Below are 20508 nucleotides of genomic sequence, written 5' to 3'. Positions count from 1 at the left end.
TTTAATTTAATGGGTTAATATCTAAATGACCCTTTAAACAAAGATTGTAAATCACGGGACATACTATATAATAGAAACTCTATCTCTCATCCGCATACGGGTCATCCATATGTGGTCTGTATAAAATTTTATATGAAAATTATATATGCCTTTTTATACATGAAGCGTATAGTCTTATATGGAAACAAGGTCCATGGTCATCACCGTCTTTCCTTATCTGTATAGGATGACACATTTCTTGTATAAAAGTGCATATATGATTGTCGTATAAGATTCTATGCGAGCCATGTGAATGACTCAAATTAATATGGTTGTGATAATCACTCCAAAGTATGAAACCCACGCCCAAATTTTTTTGAGGAAGAAAAAGTGTGGAAAGGGATTAATTGATGAGTTACCAAAAGATATGAAAAAAAAATTAAACTAAACTCACAAGTCACATGAAAAACATATGATTCTACTGAAGAGACATCAATTTAACAAAAGAAAAAAGAAATCCACTCAAATTAAGCTGCCACACTTCATAAAAAGTCTCATCATTGGCAGAATTTCTTTGTTTAAATAAAAAATTATCAACTAAATTTCGATTAGTTAACTCTAAAGTTATGCAATAGATACATTCATAATTTTTTACAACTTTAATAGCCAAAATGCATCGCTTCATCTATAGGTTAACATAATTCCTCAAAGGTCATCATTCTTAAACAAATCTTATTATTTTACATGAGAAGTCTCTATTTATATAAATTCACAAATTACAAATAGAATATGAAAACATAATATTTATATATGAAAACATAATATTTACATGAGAAGACTCTATTTAAACATAAGTGCATAAGAGATGGGGTCAACCTATAACGTACTTATGGGTTTTCATTGAACCCCAAAGTACAAAGCGAGAGGTCATGGATGTGTATGAAATTAGTGTGAGTAGTAGACTTGTACTAATGACAATGATGATGGGATTTGTAATAATGCATATAGTGCAAGGAGGATTAGGAGATTCTCCTTCTCCTTCTCCTTCCCCTTTAATTTCTTCAGCTTCAGTTGATGAACGTCTAATTATTGTTAATAAACCTCTGGCCAAAAAACTTTTCAAATTTTATAAATGTCTGGCAGTGAAGCAGCCACGTTGCAGGCACCATTTGACAGATCCTTCTTCATTGACTCATTGTATTATCTTAGCTCTTCAACTCTGCGTTGATGAAGAAATTCACATACCACCCTAGCTAATCTTGACTATTATGCAAAGTCCCAACTAGGCCTAAATTTGAAATATGGTACTCGATCGATCTCTCTTTTCATGGAAATTAAATATCATGCAAACTGAAAACATGTACAAGAAAAATACATTTATATATATATATATAAATACACATTAATTTAACAACAAATTACTAGTGTAAAGGTGTATAGGAGGTTTGAATAGATTAAAATAAGCAATTGGAGTCCTACTTTTTTTTTTTTTTTAATTACAATAGAGAGAATCGAATTCTGAACCTATTTCAATTATAACATTTATTTTACTCTCCCATCCCTACTTTGATGAGTAATCTGAATGTCTGGATAACAACTTTTCTGTTTATATATATGTGATGTATAAGACCAAATTGCATGATCTAAATAATTTTAAGAAAGAGGAAATTACAGATTTGGTACACTTATTTTATACCTAGTTTAATTTTGGTCCATGATTTTTTTTAAGTTCTGTTTTGGTCCACTAATTGTTTCATTTTTTCAATAAAGGTCCAAATTTGTGACTTTAAATCCTTTGGATTGTGTTTTCTTCAATTATAATTAAAGTATAAATTATATTTCATCATTTCTTAGTCATAAAAATAAATTTGGAGTATTAGAATCTAAGAGAATTGAGATTGAGTGAAGTTTGAAAAATTGGCAGTTTCGGGTACCTTACTTTGGGGTCAATTATCTTGAGTTTTAGAACTCCAATTTAAATGATCTTTATATGATTGTAAAGAAGAAATGCATAGCTTTAAAGCAAGTATATGTTTGTTGAATTTGGGTGAGATTTGATAGGGTAAAAGACAGATCAATTTGAGAAAACAAATCTGGACCTTTATTGAACAAATGGAACAATTAGTGGACTAAAACAGAACTTAAAAAAGATTGTGGACCAAAATTGAACTAGGTATAAAATAACTGGACTAAATCTGTAATTTTCTCTTTAAGAAATAAAAGTCAATTAGAGGCTGAGCTTTGGGGTTGTATTGGGGGCTCATTCTTGCTAAGGACCAGGGCAAAGTGGTCCCTATAAGCAATCTCGTAAATAAAGATGATTCCGATCATCAAACTACAATGCAAAGTGGACCCTACAAGCGATCTCGTAAATAAATTTATTTAATGAATCTCTTAATTGAAGCTCCCTCATCATCCAAATGATCATAACAATGCATACCTAAACCGCCCTCTTGTCAAACATGCCCAAATGAAAAATAAAAACCCCAACTGCCCAAAAGTTCATATGCTATGCGATATATAAATGAATGGTTGGACCTCTGTGGATGCTTACATGTTCCTGTGAGAAATTTTGTAGCAACAGTTTATTTACAACGTAAAAATTATGTTGAGAAGCTTTAGTACCATCTTGCTCTAGAACCCCTACATAATTCACTGGTGGTTCTCTACATGTTCTGTTATAGACAAAGACACATGTACATTCCATTTAAACCAAATGATGGTGACAAAAATGGTAAGAAGATTGCAATATCATCATTTTATTTTCTCTAAGTGGAGAGAATTGTATAACATACATATATTTGCTTACCCAAATGTCTTCTACCGTGGTCACAAAGTCGAAGCAGGAACTGTTGTTGGCACTCGAAGTACTTGTTGCAGCAACCGTGCTGCAAGCCGTTGTGTGATCCCACCAATAACACGTCCACCTAGGTTGCGTGCCTCAGGTTGTTGAAGGACCTGGTCGTGTATGTTATATACATAAAAATAATTGTCAACAAGTTATGTCTTTTAGTTCTAATTAATGACAATATGCAATGTGTCAATTAGAAAGAGTGCAAAAGGCTAACTGAAGGCTAAGAATGACAAGGTGTGAAGTCTGATGAAGGATACAATCATCAAGGATCAAACAGAGGATCTGACCTCAAAAATAAGGCTGAAGGGAAAAAGAAAAAAAGTTGGCAGAAAATACAATGAGACCATTTATAATTTCATTCGGAAAATATAAAAGTCGAAGTAAGAACCTGGGTTCTTTCTCTCACATTTCTTTTAGGAGACCTTTGTATCCATTACCACTTTAGAACTTTAGCAATAAACAAATCAATTCTACAGTTTTTAAATTCCGACATTGCAAGTCTTAGACAGATAACATGTACAAACGACTTTTCCAAACCATAATGATGCTTCATTTCTGAAAATATCTCTAGACTTTGCACAAAGACATGGTATTAAGACATTCTCATCCTATTTACAATCAAAGATCACTGAAGCAAAAATATCATTAACATAGTTGAACCAGCGTGTAACTCTATAGCCAAAAAAGAGTGTAAAGATCATCTAAAATTAGGTGGCTCTATTTATACCGATTTATTTGCTCAGCATCAGCTGACCCACCTTACATTTTAATACTTAAGTTTATGCTTAATATACCCACCATTATACCAAATATACCCTTATTAACTCAAACCCATAATTCTGTTTGGGAGGACACCACCGAACACTTAAATGAAATTCTTTTTTTCTTTAATGTTGCTTTCCTTACTTTCCTTTTTACAAAAGGTCAAACCTGTCTTTTCCAAATTTTTTAAGTTGAGTATAATGAGCAAGAAAGTGGGTATCAGTAGTAGAATCACCCCTGAAATTATGGAGCCGATATTTTATAAATAAATGCACTTAAAATATATGAAGTTCTAAGCTAATGAAGCAAGACAACAAACACAACAGCTTCTCCACCCAGAATTAGAAAGAATATAGAAAAATAATAATGCAGATAACAAGCATGGTTCTTACTTGTAAAATGGGCTGCAAAAGGGCTGGATCGAAATTTTCAGAGGACTGTAGAAGTCCCCAGATCCTCAATACTTGATCCCGGAGCTCTATCATGCTTTCTTGTTCAGCCAGACTCATTACAAGAGGTCCATTAGCATTGCCATTAACAATTAAAGACCTCATAAAATTGGGCATAGAATTGTATGTATCAATAACTGTGCCCCAAATAAAAGCTTCAGTTACACGCACAGCCTCCTTAATAACTAAATTTCGGAGCTCTTCACCCTCTGGACCCAATAATAACTTCAATACAGGCTGTAAAGCATCTTTTGCAGAGAAATCTCTATCTTTTCTTCCCTGAACCAGCAGGCTTTCAAGTCGGTTCCATCTGCAGTGAACCAAAGTAATCAAATTCTCAGGTAGTTCATGTACACCAAGTGATATCAACCACCAATTTCAATAAAAGTACAAAGGTAGCAAAAGTGTGCATGCCTAAACTTCCCGTCCTTAAAAAGCAACTCAATCAGGGCATCTCTGAGATATGGGTTTGGATCCGTTAGAAGCCGTTTAGCAAAATACGGGTAGGAAGCAGCCAGCACCTTGAAATTAGGATCAGCATAAAGGGCTAGACCTTCTAGTACAGTAAGTGATCTTAATATCAATGCATAATAAGCTGGGACTGCAAGAAAATAATTGACATGCCAGCAGCCATCAGACTCAATCAGAGAATAGTGTAGCCTGCTGAAATTGTACTGATGTATTGCAAAATTATAGAATTGGGCTTAAAGGACACAACAAAGTTCTATCAACTCACCATTGAATGGATATTGATACAAGACGGCACCCAGACCATCCACCAGTGTTTTGAAATTAAGTTCACTCACAGTTGAATTAAGTGCATCATCAAAAAAGTTCCGAAGTGCTGGTACAATTGGAGTAACATCTACATCAGGTGATAAGAAATCTAGAGCATAGTAATCACGAGCCATCGCTTCATAATCCCGATTAACCATGTGAACAACATGACCAATGATAGCATATCTAGCTTCTTCTGGTGTCTCACTCATCATTCCAAAATCAAGAAAGGCAAGCTTTCCTTCAGGTGTTGCCAAGAGATTACCAGGATGAGGATCTGCATGAAAATATCCATACTCAAGTAGCTGTCTGAGGCTGCACTGAATGCCAGTGTTCACGAGATCCAATACTTTCAACCCTTGACCCTCAATGGCATCTTGCTCATTTAATTTGACTCCGTCAACCCACTCCATCGTCAACACTTTGTTGCTGGTATAATCCCAGAAAATGTCTGGGACAAGAACTTCTGCCTTGTCAGCGTACAATTTCTTAAACCTCCTCGCATTCTGTCCCTCCTGCATGCACCTGTAAAAATTAACATTCAAACCCAAAAGAACCTTATACAAATTATGAAACTCTAGCTTTTACATTTAGCACGGTATAAAAAGTGAAACACCTCACTAAATTAGCAATATTTGAATAAAAGAAGGCTGCAGTAACAAGATGCTTTGTCTTGTCAAGAACTAAGCATTCTCAACTCAACAGCAAATGACTGGTAACAAAGGAAGCATGTCAGTAGTTGGTGATTTGTGAATATGTGATACAAATATATCAATGAGAAGACTAACCTGGACATAGTTGAGTTCTTGATAAACTCTGCGTGCAAATTCGTCAATAAGAGACACCACATCAGTAGTTATGATGTCAACATATTTATTTATGAAAAATCCTAGACCTCTGATGAGATAGAAGTCGAGTCCTATAGCTTCTTCAATGCCTGGGCGTTGCACCTTTACAGCAACAAGCTGCCCAGAATACTTCAGTTGAGCTTTGTAGACTTGACCTAAACTAGCTGCCGCAATTGGAGACGGGGATATGGATGAGTAAACGGAGTCGAGTGGTAGTCCCAACTCCTTCTCAACGCAGGCAAATGCTTCTACATCTGGAAATGTCGGCAGAGCATCCTGTTCAGATGTAAAGGAAGTGAAACTTATGTTAGCATCGTAGTTAGACACTTATACATACACATGTAAAGAGAAACTGAGATAGAACCCACAATTCCTATTTCTAATTTCCTAGAAGAGCAATTCACTATTTTTTTTTTTAATTTTTTTCCATAAACCAGCAAAGTAAAAGAGCAACATAAGAGACAGAAAGAAGAGCAGAGAGAGAGAGGACTACAACTACAGGGCTCATCTGCAAACAAGAAGAATTGATGAAATTGAAAACCACAAATTCTCTCATGCTCTATTTGGATGGAGTGATTTCAAATCTAGTAATTTAGTTAACATTATAAGGCTAAATTGCTCAATTAAACTATTCCTATTCAAATGTCATGATTTGAATTACACGAAGAAAAAAAGAGAACAAAGAAATTTGAAATGTTTCCTTGCATACATTATATCTATTATTGGACAGTTTTTTAACCAATTTTGCACTGTTGTCAAATTCAAATCCTTTCTTTGAAATCACTCCATCCAAATTCAAATTGCAAACATAATATAAATGCATACCTGAAGCTCTGCGAGCTCCTCGAGATACTCAGTGGGACAGATGTCAGGCCTTGTGGACAAGCCCTGACCCAATTTCACAAACGTAGGCCCCAAACGAGTAAAAATCCTCCGCAGCTCGGCGGCGCGCAGTCTTTTATTCTGGTCGAGCACCCCATTTCTCTGGTCCACAAACAGCTTCAACCCAAATGAACCCAGAGATAACAAAATCTGCAGAGTCCTCCCAATTACCTTCACTGGGTTATTGCCGTGCTTGGCGACCAGAAGCTCGGGGCTGTAAACGGAGGCATTGACCGCACGCTCCAAGGCCCTTGCCTCTGCCTGAAGGTCGTCGGTTCGTTCCCCGCTGCCGGCTCTATAGATCTCAACCTTCACGGACCGATCACCACCACCACCGCCGCCGTCTCTGAGCGTCGTAGGTGTTGCCGGTCTGGCCTCCACCAGAGCTGCCATAGCTGGTCTTACTCTCGCTCTCACTACTCTGTTGCTGCTGCTCCTTTTGCAAAGACTCCGATTCGGATTCGGACTCGGACTCCAACCACGCGCCCTCCACGAAGTGAAACACGGCTGACCAACGGCAACGGCGAGACCCATGGCTGATAATTGACGATTTCCGTGCAGTGTGTGCTAGACAGCCTAAACTTCTAGTGCTACTTGCACCTAATAAAATACCACTTCAACATTTTCTATCTTGTCTGATTATTTGTTATTATTATTATTATTATTTATTTTTTTGGGTTGTTTTTTTTTTTTTTTAAGTTCCGTTCACAATTAAGGTTAATAATTCAGTACACTTGTTACATAAAATTTTAACTCGATCTACCTTAATAAAATGCATGTGATACGGCTATTTGTGAACATTATTAAGTGTTTGGCAATGTTCATTGAGCGTTTAGTAAACAGTACATCGACAATTGCTATTATGCGACATTATTTATTTGAAGTTGCATAAAAATGATACTTATTGATACACTTTGTCTTTTCTTACATAAATATGTTAAAAATTAATAAGACTAACATAAAACACACAATTCAAGTTTATAAAATCACATTTACCTGTGTTATACCATAAAAGTGACTGTCACTAATTACTCAACAATGACAATTTGTCCATTTTGTTTTTTAAAAAACAAAATCACCAAACGTACGGTGCCAAAAACACGGAAAAAATTAAAATATTGGCTTATTTGTCACAACATGGACTTATTTAACATTACAAATTTTTAAGTGAGTTTAGTTATCATTAAGAGTCCAAAAATAAATTTAAAATCATTATATGTTTTTTTCCGATCGGATTATATTTACAATATTGTTTAATACTTTAATGGCTTTTTTTTTTTTTTTTGTCTGAACTTTAGAAAAATAGCTTTCCAAATATCACTTTCGGGTCTACTTATTTCTGGCGTTAATATTACTACTATTATTTTTATGTCTGATTATTTTGACAATAGTGTTTAATGGTTACCCAAATATCACTTTCGGGTCTGCTTGTTTCCGGCGTTAAAAATAGTAGCAGGCTTAGCAGCCACATTCCTTGGTGGCCTAGCGTGGCGTATTGTACTGCTCTTATAAATGAAACAAAATCTACCACACAATCCACGATGGCATTGGGATTGTATCATTATCATTCATATGAAATAAGCTGCTTGTTTCTTTTGGAATATCAACTGTACAAGACTCAACTTTCTAATTTGGACTTTACATGATTGGGACTCGACCAAATTATCCGACTATTGTCCTCTTTTTACTGAAATTTAGGATTGGGCTATGACAGCTATGTATAATTTTTGCAGACATTTTTTTTGTATCATTTTCATTCATTATTTTACAGTTTTACTTCTATATATATTCGAAAAAGTGAAAAACTTATAAATATGAATCTCTTTTTAATAAGAAGTAAATAGAATGGCACGTGGACAACCCTCAATGTAAGCCAATGAACTATCTATTTGTTAAGTCCTCATCTAACCATCTTTGTAAAAAATTAATCAGATCAAAACTATTTAGTTATCTAATCATAACCAATAAATAGATGAATGCAATGCTTTCAATAAACATTGAAACGGTTATCATTAAGTGGTCAAGCAATTTTAAATTTTTTGACTTTTTTGTAGGAATGATTTTTGAATAAAAATTTAAAAATTAGACGGTGTAAATCATTGATCCACATTGCAGGGTCCAATTTGCTTCTTATCAAAAAGATAATCCCTCTTAATTAATTCGGGTATATTCAATTGAGATTTTAATATATTTTAAAAAAGTTATAGACTCTTGCAGATTTCATAAACTCTATGAATTTTTATTGAATTTCATAAAATCCATCAAAATCTAAAAAGGAAAGACTGAAATTCTCATGGGCACTTAACCTGCAAAGCTGCAATGCCAATTTATATATATTGCACATTTTGATCAAGGGCATGGTTTTCATCTTACATTGTAAAGTAATCATTTTGCTGAACGAAACATAACTTTTTTACACTTATCTTCCAGCAACATGTAACCCTTGATAAGTTCCTTCTTAATCATAAAAAGTACAGAAGCTGCAAAAACACTATGTACTGTCTTTGTGCTCATCCCTTTGTAAAAGCCAGGCAATCCTTCATACCGGATCATCTTCAACATAGCATCAAAAGTACCTGTGGTGCAAAGAAACGTATAAAATTCGGTATCATAAAAATGATAGATACATAACATGCAAAATAGAGAAAACACAAGGAAAAATCCCTGGCTTTCAATTATACAGTCAAAAGGATGGTCAATTTTTTTTTTCCTCTGCTAAGCTGGATAGCATATTCGAAATAAAGAAGGATATTCATTGAAGAAAGGAGGACGGAAACGAGAAATATATAATCATAATCTTCAAAAAGATGAATCAATTTAGAAGCAGATTGATATGCCTTTAAATCATAAAAATGCGAACCTGAGTATCTTAGTGAAATATTACCGCCAATCTCCTGCTTTGCTTGCAGCCTCAACTGCATTGGCTCAAGTCAAGATATTATTGGGCATTTATCAATATACCATTGCAAAAGCATACTAAGATAGAAAAGTCTCAGAGATGGTCAAATACAGATTAGTGCACAGTTGATAAGTGAGATAAAGAAGTAGAAACCGTGTTCATGGCCTAGTCTCAATGTGAATGAATGACCATATGGACATCACTCACATGAAGTGGGCTTGAGCAGCTCAATATAACCATTTTTTTTTCATGTTCTCCATAGGATTATGCAAAATCACAAGAGTAGTAAACTTTACCTTGACAACTAGCACTGGGTATGTTGAGATAGTTGCTCCTAGTTTTGCCAAGGCCCCTAACAAGAAAACTATCCACAGAATAATTTAGGGCTAGTTTGGTATTGCTGTGAGGAAAAATAGCTGTGAAGTAAAACAGCTGTAAAGTAAAGTCAGCTGTAAAGTAAAGCAGTTAAGTGTTTGATAAACTGTGTTTTCAAAAGTGCTGTGAGTACAAAAAACAGTATCAAAGTGTTTGGTAAATGTTAATGTAAAAGTGCTTTGATTGTGTATAATTACTAAAATGGACATGATGCTGAAAGTGTCTTTCACTTATTTATTTAGTAAAAATAAAATGTTTTTTTACTTGTTTTTGAAATTTTTTTCTACAAATTTTTATTAGCATTAATTTTTCTAAGGACAATATTATTAAATAAGTATGCCTATTATTTTTTAGGTATATTATAATTTTAATCGTACAAATAAAATATTATAATTAATTATCATAATATAAAATATAATTAACAATAAACATATTTTTTAATTTAAAATAAACAAATAAAAATTATAGAAATTAATGTGAGTATTATGGATAAAATAAAATATTCATTATTGTTGTGATTCACTGCAGCTTTCAAAAGCACCTAGAAACCTGCTTTCTATTTTTGTTGTGGGGAGTTGAGAATTGTGGAGAAAAGTAATTTTTAATTTTTTTACCAAATACTAAAATTATTGTAGGTGATTGAGAATTGTCATCCACAGCAGCTTTTGGGTTCTCCACCGCAATCCCAAACGGAGCCTTAATGTATGAGAGAGAGAGAAAGAGAGAGAGAAACAGATAGAGAGAGAGAGAGAGAGAGAGAGAGAGAGAGAGATCTAATAGTGACACCCTTCATGTAGACTATTAATGCTAGGTTATTAGGACCTTTTAGAGAAAATGAAAATCCTACAAATGCTTTCAAAACCATCATTCCAAGTAGATCTTATACCACCAAAGCAGTTACATTTTTTTTTTATCCCTGCTTTCTGTTAGCACGTTTTGCCCTAAGATGCTTTAAAGAGCTTTCAATCCTTTCATAAATCATGAACTGTATTGCTGGGTTACAAATCGATCAACAGAACCACTCATTACTCTGAAGGTAATTCATAGTGCATCTACGAAGTTATTCAATTATCACAAAACTAACCAAAATAAATGTTGGAATGATGCCTTTCCAAAATTCAGTAATTCCGGCTTCAGTATAAACCTCATGCACCTACCAATTAACAGTAAATGCATACACAACATATATGAGAAATTGAGAAGCAACAAAAAATATATATATATATATATGATGATGTCAATGCTGGTGATGGTTTGGTGGTGGTGTGATTATAAGACTCAAGTCTTTAAGTGGGTTCAGGGGATTTCTGGGTATCAAAACAAAAAAAAAAAGACTCAAGTCTTTAAGAGTCTCCTATTATTTATTTATTTTTTATTTTTTTTATATTTACTGAGTCTTTTAGCATTTCTTGGAGTCATTCAGAGTTCTATTTGAAGCCTATAAATAAGGCTATGTCTTGAAAAGAAAATCAATTGGATGAATAAAAATTAAGTTTTGTTGAAGACTTGGTGCCTTGATATCTACTCCTTTCCTTTCTTCTCTCCTCTCCTCCCTGTTATTCTCTATTTCTCTAATTTCTCTAAAATTACAGTAGCCTTAAAACTCTCTTCTTTAAACCTTTCTAGTTACCAAAATTTCTGTCATCTATGCGGATCGCTTGTTTTTTCACTGCCCGTTAACCGTTCAACTGTGGCACATTCTGTTTAAAGAAGCTGGAGTGAGTTGGGTGATTTCAGCTGGCTGCTATTCTTTTCTTAGCAAAAAACATGCTGCTTTTGGTGGAGGAAAGAAAGCCAAAGTTCTTTGGGGCTGCTACAGGTTGGCTTGTTCTTTGGGTGGTTTGGATGGAAAGGAATAAAGAATTATTTATGATTATTAGGGGTGGGAGTGGTGGATCTTTGGGAAAGGGTGAGTTATTTGGCTTTTCTTTGGGCCTCAGTCTCATCAGAGTTCAAGGACCTATCCCTTTTGACTATTTTGCTTGATTGAAAAGCAATTCTTAAGATAATTTCTAAGTTGCTGGTGTTTAGCTCAGCTTTTTGTAGTTATTTTTTTCCTTTCTTTCAGTGGACTTCTTGTCTACTGTTGGTGTACCTTTTGCTTGTTTGATCAATAAATAATGTTTCTTCTCAAAAAAAATTTCTGTCATCTAAAGGCCACTATAAACCTGGTGTTGTCACCTCTTTTTTACCTTTAAAAAGTAAAATGAAATAAAAAGTAGAACAAAGTTATTTTGCAACATCACGACTTGCTTAGCATATAAAATTCTCTTGAGAAATCATTGACTACTTGAAGTAGAATAGAGTGGGATTGTTCAGTGACTGAACACAAATTCCAACAGGTGTTTAATCAAAAACATTAAAAAACTGCAAACAAGGTGGTTAAAAAAAAGGTAGTATATGTGTACAGAAAATAGAAAGGCACCTGCATTCGAGTCACAATAACCCATATAGGAATTGTCAGAAACACATTCAAGGCACTGCAAGATGAAACATTTGTAGGAAAGTTTAATCAAACCACAAGGTCAATGTAAGTGAGAAGAAGTCATCTCTACCTCTATCCATCGTAACTAAATGTCCGTTCAACAATCAAACATATTATAGCCAACTAGGCATGATTATCAAAAATGACTCGACCACACTCTTACCTAGGCTTCCAAACTCCCTTAGGACATGGTTGTTATAAAAGAAAGAAAAAAAAACATTTTTTTTTTCAATTTCAATAGCATAAGAAAGGATTTCTTTCTTTACCTAGCCAAAGCCGCCACAAGAAGCCAAGAAAACATGCCAACAGTACCATCCCCACGTCCTTTGGCTCTACGGGCAGCTGCAATAGCCTCAGCCTTGTTTTTGAAGACCTGATAAAAATAATAATAAATGCCCTGCAAGATCAACAAAGAGACCGTTAAGATATATAACACAGAATGAACATTTTACATACCATTAAGATAACACGGAAGTATCACTGTATTTGTGGAGCTAATAGTAAAATACTACAGGATAGACTGAGGTAATGAACTATCAGTAACAGGGGCGGAGCCACCTTATGCCCAGGGGGACATATGCCCCCGCTGACCCAATTAAGGTGCTCCCACACAATTTTTTGATTAAATTTTTTTTAACTAGTGTAAATGATTCTTATATATACTTGGGTTGGTCTTATATTTTATTTCTTGTATGTTTCCTTAGTAGCCCGCATAAAAATGTAAGTGAATACAAGACGATATGTTTCCTCACTTACACTTAAAGTAAGATGGTATGAAATTGTGGTATAAAAATGTGGTAAGTGTAGCATTACTGTATAACGATAGAGTGGAGAGACCGCAATGATACCACCTCCAGCTCCTGCCAGCCCATTCGCCAGCGTTCGACATTCTTTCTTCTACTCTTTAGAATTGGAGGGGATAATAAGTAAGAGTACTTATATTTCCAACCGTTTTATTTTTTACTCACCTTACTTTTTCACTTGCCATTAAATTTGAAAAAAATATAAAAATATTTTTTCTACCTTTTATTATTTTTAAAATGAATAATTATAAAGTTCAGTTTTGAATTCTCACTACTTTTAAAACCCAAATCCTTATTTTTTGTTTGAAGGAGGCCTAATTTATACCACACTGGTCCACTAATATGTGCTAGTTACCACACTTCTTATTATAGATGTTTCTTCTCTAAAGATGAAAAGGTACCAAATTATTCTGCAAAATTGGCTATGAAACTATTGTTGTCAATGCTTGACTTATAATTGAAAAAGTAAGTGAAGCTTTGGTTGTTACTATTTGGCAGTAACAACTTGTTATTGTTACTATTTGATAGTAACAACATTTTATTGTGATTTTTATGTTCTTGTAGATTATGAAATTAATCTCACTTATTTTGATTTTTTTTATGTTGAATAGTTGAAGGTATAACGCTTGTTGTCAATTCTTGACTTAAAATTGAAAATGTAAGTGAGGCTCTAGTTGTTACTATTTGTCAGTAACAACCTGTTATTGATATTGCTTGACAGTAACAACCTTTTACTATGATTTTTATGTTCTTAGGGTATGAAATCTCACTTATTTTGATTTTTTCATACTAAGTAGTTGAATATGTGAGGTTTTCTGCCAATTATTTACTTAAAATTGAAAAATGTAAGTGAGGCTCTGGTTGTTACTGTTTGTCAGTAAGAACTTGTTATTGTTATTGTTACTGTTTGACATAACAAACTTTTACTATAATTTTTATGTTCCTGTATGGTATGAAATCTCATTAAGTTTGAGAAATCTGAATGGAAATGTGTTAGGTTGGTTTACCTATTTAGTTTGGTTTTGGAGAAAAAGATGAATAAAAAAATATTAAAAAATGAAACTTTCAAATTGTGGAGTTGAGGAAGCAAAAGCCTCAAGTCAGTAACAATATGTTATTGTTATTGTTTGATAGTGGCAACTTTTTTGATGTATCATGTATATAATTTGTGCATGCACTGTGCACACATGCTTTGAATTTTTTGGGATAATTGATGCAGTTAGTGGCACAGAGAAGCAGCATGTGGCCAATGATTATGCAAAACGACTTTCAATAGGTTACAAAGAGGTATAACTTGATCTCTCTTGATATTCTTAGTAGTTTCTTTACTTTCTCTTAATGAAATGTTTTCCATTCAATTGTCTTTTGAAGTCTGAGAAGGTTGCTTGTTGCAGAATCACTTGCTTGCATGACAGAGTCAAGATCTAAAGTTGGTTGCAAGAGTCTAATAATTAAGTTTCAACAAGCAAAATAAATTACCTTTTAGCCTACACTTTTGGGTTGTTTCACTCACCGCCATATTCAATGAATTTGCAAAATCATGAACTAAGTTTGATATTGATGATAAATCAATTATTTCGTATAACAAGTTTCAAGTTAGATTCGGAAGTTTCAAGTTATTGTAATTCTGTTTTATTTTCTTGTCATTGTGTCATAGGTTTATAATTCATTTGGTTGTTTATGCTTTCACAAGGATTGTATTAGGTTTAAATTGTATTCTCTAATTTATTGTTATTGTTACTTGATTGCCACTGTCGGGTAGTAGCAATATGTGATTGTTATTGTCGGACAGTAGCAATAGGTGATTGTTACTTTTTGATAGTAACAATTATATTTACTAATAAAATGTAAAAGATTATAGATGTCTCATCTTGATTTTTTGTATTTTATATTGGTTATTATTTAACATGTTTATGAAATAAAAAATACCTAAATTATGAATTTTTTATTTATTTATTTTTTTTTGTAGTTTATGTACTAATTGTCTGATTGGCACTTAAATGAAGAAAAAAAAAAGGCATTTTAAAAACACTGTAGCGTGCTTAGCGTCGTTACTGTAGCAACAGTTTTTAAAAAAGTGGGCCGCTACAGTATTTCACTGTAGCAGTTGGGCCGGATGAATAGTAAATTTTTTAAATGGACTTTTTAAAAAAAAACCCTTATTTTTAGGCCCAGTTTAGTGTTGAAATGTTGTATTAGTGCATAATGACTGAAACAGACATATTCATTCATATAATTGGTAAAAAAAAAAAAAAAACAAAGTAATTTTACTTGTATATACAACTTTTTTTTTAAATATATATTTTAACCTTCACTCAACATAAAAATTAATATTAGCCGTCAAACAAATAAATGTTTCTTATTTTTTAGCACAAATTGTTAATAGATATTTTAACAACATTAGTTAGGCCTTCAATAATGATAGCTAGAAAGGTAACTCATAAGCCATTATGGGTATAATTTGGCTTTTATTGAACACCAAAGGGCCAGAAAGAAGGCACCTAAACTGGAGAAAACCCAAAATGGTAATCCATATTTGGGCACCCCTAATACCCAAAGCCAAAAACTGACATGGTCCACTTGATGAAAAGCAGGAGAGAGAAAGAGAGAGAGAGAGAGAGAGAGAGAGAGAGAAAAGCAGGAGAGATAAATTATGAAACTCATTTTGGCTATCAGCATCATTGGTGTTGTTGATATCCAAACATGAATTTTGGACACTATTTGATGGCCAAAATGGGTTTTTGGCTTTTATTATTATAGAAGGTCTTAGTAATTTATAATTTTAATTCGACAAATAAAAGATGGTGCATCTTCCAAAACAATTTTAGCAATTAAATTGATTCTTAACAGTTTGTTTTCATTGTATTGTACATTGTTAAATACAAATACAATGAGATTGTTTTGTTCTTATCAACATTAATTAACTATATGCATAAAAATTGTGCTAGCAATTAGCATGCTTCAGGTTCCTTTTTTATCCTCCTAGCGATGAACAATGTGTCAATGTCTTGGGCAATCAATTTTCGGAATTACTTGGGTTTTGTTGCTATTTATACTTACTGCATGAGAAATCACAGTCTGTCAATGCTCTTGAAATTTTCATTACTGAGGTTGAAAGACAATTAGATAGAAAAGTGAAAATCATTAGGTCTGATAGAGGTGGTGAATTTTGTGGTAGATATGATGACACAGGGCAACATTCTAGCCATTTTGCTAAACTCCTTGAACGTTTAAGTATTTGTGCACAATACATAATGTCGGGTTCACCCTGGCAGAATGGTGTAGCTGAAAGGCGCAATCATACCATTATGGACATGGTTAGGAGTATGCTAAGTAATAATGATTTACCTGTATCTCTGTGGATGCATGCTTTTAAAACTGCTGTGTATATCTTAAATAAGGTTCCAAGTAAGCCAGTTCCAAAGACCCCTTTTGACTGTGGAAAGGTTGGAAACCTAGTTTAAGGTACTTGCATGTTTGGGGATGCCCAGCGGAAGCAAGAATTTACAATCCACAAGAAAAAAAATTGGACCCTAGAACTCTTACATGTTTCTTTATTGGGTATCCAGAAAAATCAAAGAGATATAGGTTTTACTGTCCTAGCCATAGTACAAGAATTATTGAAACCGGAAATGCCAGATTCATTCAGAATGATGAAATGAGTGGAAGTGACAAAATAAGAGATGTTGTAGTTCAAGAAGTCAGGGTACAATTCTCATTACCCCAAGTTCATAATGATATTGTTGTTCCTAACAATGTTGAACGTGAAAACAATGTTGAACAACAAGTGACTGAACAACATGATGAGACTGTCACCACTAAGCCTATAGTAGAGGCGCCGCAAGAAATAACATTAAGGAGATCTCAAAGAAATAGAAGATCAACAATTTTGAATGATTATGTGGTGTATTTACAAGAATCTAAATATAACATAAGGGAAATTGATGATCCGGTCACATATTCACAAGCCATTAATAGTGATAATTCTGCTAAGTGGATTGATGCCATGAATGAAGAATTAAAATCTATGGATTACAACAAAGTCTGGGAGTTGGACGAATTTCCTGAAGGACATAAAATGGTTGGGTGTAAATGGGTCTTTAAGACCAAGCGCGACTCAAAAGGCAATATCGAACAACATAAAGCTAGACTCGTCGCCAAAGGTTTTAATCAGCAAGAAGGTATTGATTACAACAAAACCTTTTCTCATGTTTCTAAGAAGGATTCGTTGAGAATTATCTTGGCGCTGATGGCTCATTATGATTTAGTGTTACACCAGATGGATGTGATAACAGCGTTTCTAAATAGAAGTTTAGATGAAAAAGTCTACATGTCACAGCCAGAAAGTTTCATAAAGGAAGGAGAGAAAGACAAAGTGTGTCTACTAAGGAAATCAATATATGGACTTAAACAAGTTTCCCAACAATGATATTTTAAGTTTCATGATACCATTACCTCTTTTCGGTTTAAGGAAAACATTGTCGATCGATGTATATACCTAAAGAGCAGTGGGAGTAAGTTTCAGTTTTTGGTACTAAATATTGATGACATACTTATAACCAGCAGTGACCTTGGTTCATTACGTGAAACCAAGGATTTTCTTTCGAAAAACTTTGAGATGAAAGATATGGGCGAGGAATCCTTCATGATAGGAATAGAAATATTCCGGGATAGATCATGAGGATTGTTGGGATTGTCTTAGAAGGCATATATCAACAAAGTTTTAGAAAGATTTAACATGATAACTTATGGTTCCACCGTTGTTCCAATTCATAAGGGGGATAAGTTCAGCTTAAGTCAATGTCCTCAAAATGATTTGGAACGTGAACATATGAGAGACATTCCATATGCTTCTATTGTAGGGAGTTTGATGTATGCACAGGTTTGTACCAGGCCAAACATTAGTTTTGTCGTTGGGATGCTAGGGAGATACCAAAGTAATTCGAGATTTGATCACTGGAAAGTTGCAAAGAAAGTGTTGAAGTATTTGCAAGGGACGAAAGACCAAATGCTCATGTTTAGGAGGAGTAACCATCTTGAAGTGATTAGTTATGCAGACTCAGATTATGCAGGGTGTGTAGATAGCTTAAAAAGAACTTTTGGCTATGTGTTCCTTCTTGCAGGAGGGGCTGTTTCATGGAGAAGTGCAAAGCAAAGCATCATTGCTTCATCTACCATGGAAGCTGAGTTCGTAACTTGTTTCGAAGCTACAAATCATGGGTTATGGTTGCGAAATTTTATTTCAGGACTTGGAGTAGTTGATTCTATCTCTAAGTCGTTGAGAATTCATTGTGATAATGTCACAGCAGTGTAAGAGTTCATTGTGATAATGTCACAGCAGTGTTCTTTTCAAAGAATGATAGGTACACTAAAGCTACTACGCACATTGATGTGAAGTACCTATCAATTAAGGAAGAAGTTCAGAAGCAACGAGTGTCAATTGAACACATTAGTACAAGTGTTAACATAGCAGATCTACTCACGAAAAGGTTACCACCAAAAACATTTATGAAGCATTCTGCAGATATGGGTCTTAAAGGTAGCCATTAGAATAACTTAATTGTGGATTGCTAGTGCTTATTTGTTTGACATTATACTTTCTTGAATTTATAAGTTTTATGTTTTGCATTATTGTTTACATGCATGTGAATGAATGAAGGTGACAGAAATAGTCTTTCAAAGACATTATGGGACCATTAATGAACGACCCAACTTATAGGCCTAGCTAGATAAGCCATTGTATCATAGTACATGGAAGGAACCATACTTTTGAATAGTATGAAACCGTCGTGACTCACATTGTGGTTTGTTTAACTAAGATAAACCATTAGAGTGACTGATTCAATTTTTTATTATGCGCTTATGTTCCTTAAATCAGATCATAATAGTTAAGATTATTATAAGGACTAAGTGGAAGACAAACACACTTAAACGGTAAACACAAATACAAACACTCTCATGTCTAAACGTGTTGATTCTTATCCCATTCGAAAGTGTTGATTTGTGATTTTGCATACTCCCTAAATGTCTTGAATCCAACGTCCACCCCACGTAATATTTCTTTTCTAATTCAAGTTTGTATTCATTAGACTCCTTGTAAGTCTTAACTGCACGACTGTATGAGTTCTTTTCCAAATCGCGCTCCAACTCCACCTCTCTACCCATGGCGTCTGTCTTCGCATGTCGCATTCCATATTTGATACGTTTTGCCGAGTCAGGCATGAAGTCCTCATTCAAATCATCGTCCTCCATTTTGTATGATGGAGGAAGTGATGCCTGTGCCTTCGTCTTCTTAAATGATGAAGTCGTGTTCTTCGTATTTCTAAATGATAAGTCATTGTTGCTCTTTATAGATTTGAGTGGTGTGGTTAGATAGTGATGAAAACTTGGTTTTTATACTACGGGCAAAATTCGTAGAGTGAGAGTAGCACCAATAGGCCCCTAAATTTCACACTTGTTCTATAGAAGCAAGTGGCGCGATGCATGAAGTTCTCCAAACATATGAGGAGGTGTTTGGGTAGTGTGTGAATTATGGGAAGTCAGCCATATGCTTCAGCAAAAATTTAGATCACTTGTATAAGATCATCATTTGACAGTGGGTGAAAAATACCTTGGGCTACCTACGGTAGCAGGAAAGGAAAAGAATAAACTTTTCAATTCAGTCAAGGATCGAATTTGGACGAAACTTACAGGTTGGAAGGAGAAACTACTCTCGAAGGCTGGAAAGGAAATACTCATTAAAACGGTTATTCAAGCGACCCCTACTTATTATATGAGTGTATTTCGGATGCCGAAAGAGGTTGGAAAAACAATCACTTCGATGACGGCCAAGTTTGGTGGGGCTAAAACAATCATTCAACGGGCAATTGGCATGCAAAGTTCAGCTAGAAGACCTTATAAAAGTGTTTGGAAGGGTATATGAGCCCTCCATATTTCTGCAAAGATTAAACTTTTTCTGTGGAGAGGTTGTCATGAGTTTTTACCTTGCGGAGTAAATTTATTTAGGCGCAAAATTGCACCATACCCAACTTGTGGTCGATGTGGGGAAGAAGCTGAAACAGTGTTACATGCAATTTGGGCTTGTCCTGCAATGAAAGAGATTTGGCGCCTTTCAGTCTTTAGCGAGATTGTTAGTCAAAAGACTCAAAACTGTAAGAGGACATTATCTTTGAATAACAGCTTTTCTCTCAAAAAAAAAAAAAAAAAGTAACCGGTAGCTTAGTTACTACCAAGTTACCAACGCGGTAGGCATAAGTCAACGCCAAATGTCCGAGGTCTTTTATTAATTAATTTAGAGCAAATTACAATTTAGTACCTCAACTTTATATGTTGTTTCAATTTAGTACCCCAACTTTGAAACCTTGCAAAAAAGTACCTCAACTTTCATTTTGTATC

General features: G+C 34.3%; 1 protein-coding gene, 1 long non-coding RNA gene and 1 pseudogene across 3 annotated transcripts; 1 reads left to right on the top strand and 2 right to left on the bottom strand.

The window, feature by feature from the left end:
• Positions 1 to 848: 848 nt before the first annotated feature.
• LOC147273357 (Protein kinase superfamily protein) lies at positions 849 to 7161 on the bottom strand. Of its 2 annotated transcripts, none has more exons than XM_086257675.1 (7): positions 6495 to 7161; positions 5610 to 5945; positions 4781 to 5336; positions 4459 to 4645; positions 3988 to 4354; positions 2789 to 2937; positions 849 to 1198 (listed from the first exon to the last, which is right to left on the bottom strand). In XM_086257675.1, exons 1-6 carry the CDS (start codon positions 7083 to 7085, stop codon positions 2809 to 2811), a joined length of 2166 nt encoding a protein of 721 aa, XP_086113801.1. In that variant the 5' UTR covers positions 7086 to 7161; the 3' UTR covers positions 849 to 1198; positions 2789 to 2808. The 2 variants fall into 2 exon arrangements, with proteins under 2 accessions (XP_086113801.1, XP_086113800.1); XM_086257674.1 differs by lacking the exon at positions 849 to 1198 and adding an exon at positions 2335 to 2654.
• A 1719-nt stretch (positions 7162 to 8880) lies between these two features.
• Positions 8881 to 10703, bottom strand: LOC147273356 (uncharacterized). The gene is made up of 3 exons (XR_015119582.1): positions 9747 to 10703; positions 9412 to 9466; positions 8881 to 9127 (listed from the first exon to the last, which is right to left on the bottom strand). It is a non-coding gene; the product is annotated as an uncharacterized LOC147273356 (long non-coding RNA).
• A 7148-nt stretch (positions 10704 to 17851) lies between these two features.
• Positions 17852 to 18427, top strand: LOC147273355 (secreted RxLR effector protein 161 pseudogene; annotated as a pseudogene).
• The last annotated feature ends 2081 nt before the right edge of the window (positions 18428 to 20508 follow it).

Source organism: Dryas octopetala, chromosome 9 (assembly GCF_963921425.1).
Source record: "Dryas octopetala chromosome 9, drDryOcto1.1, whole genome shotgun sequence".
Classification (NCBI taxonomy): Eukaryota; Viridiplantae; Streptophyta; class Magnoliopsida; order Rosales; family Rosaceae; genus Dryas; species Dryas octopetala.
The sequence above is the reverse complement of the archived record's forward strand: the minus strand, read 5'-3'. Positions and strand labels throughout refer to the sequence as shown.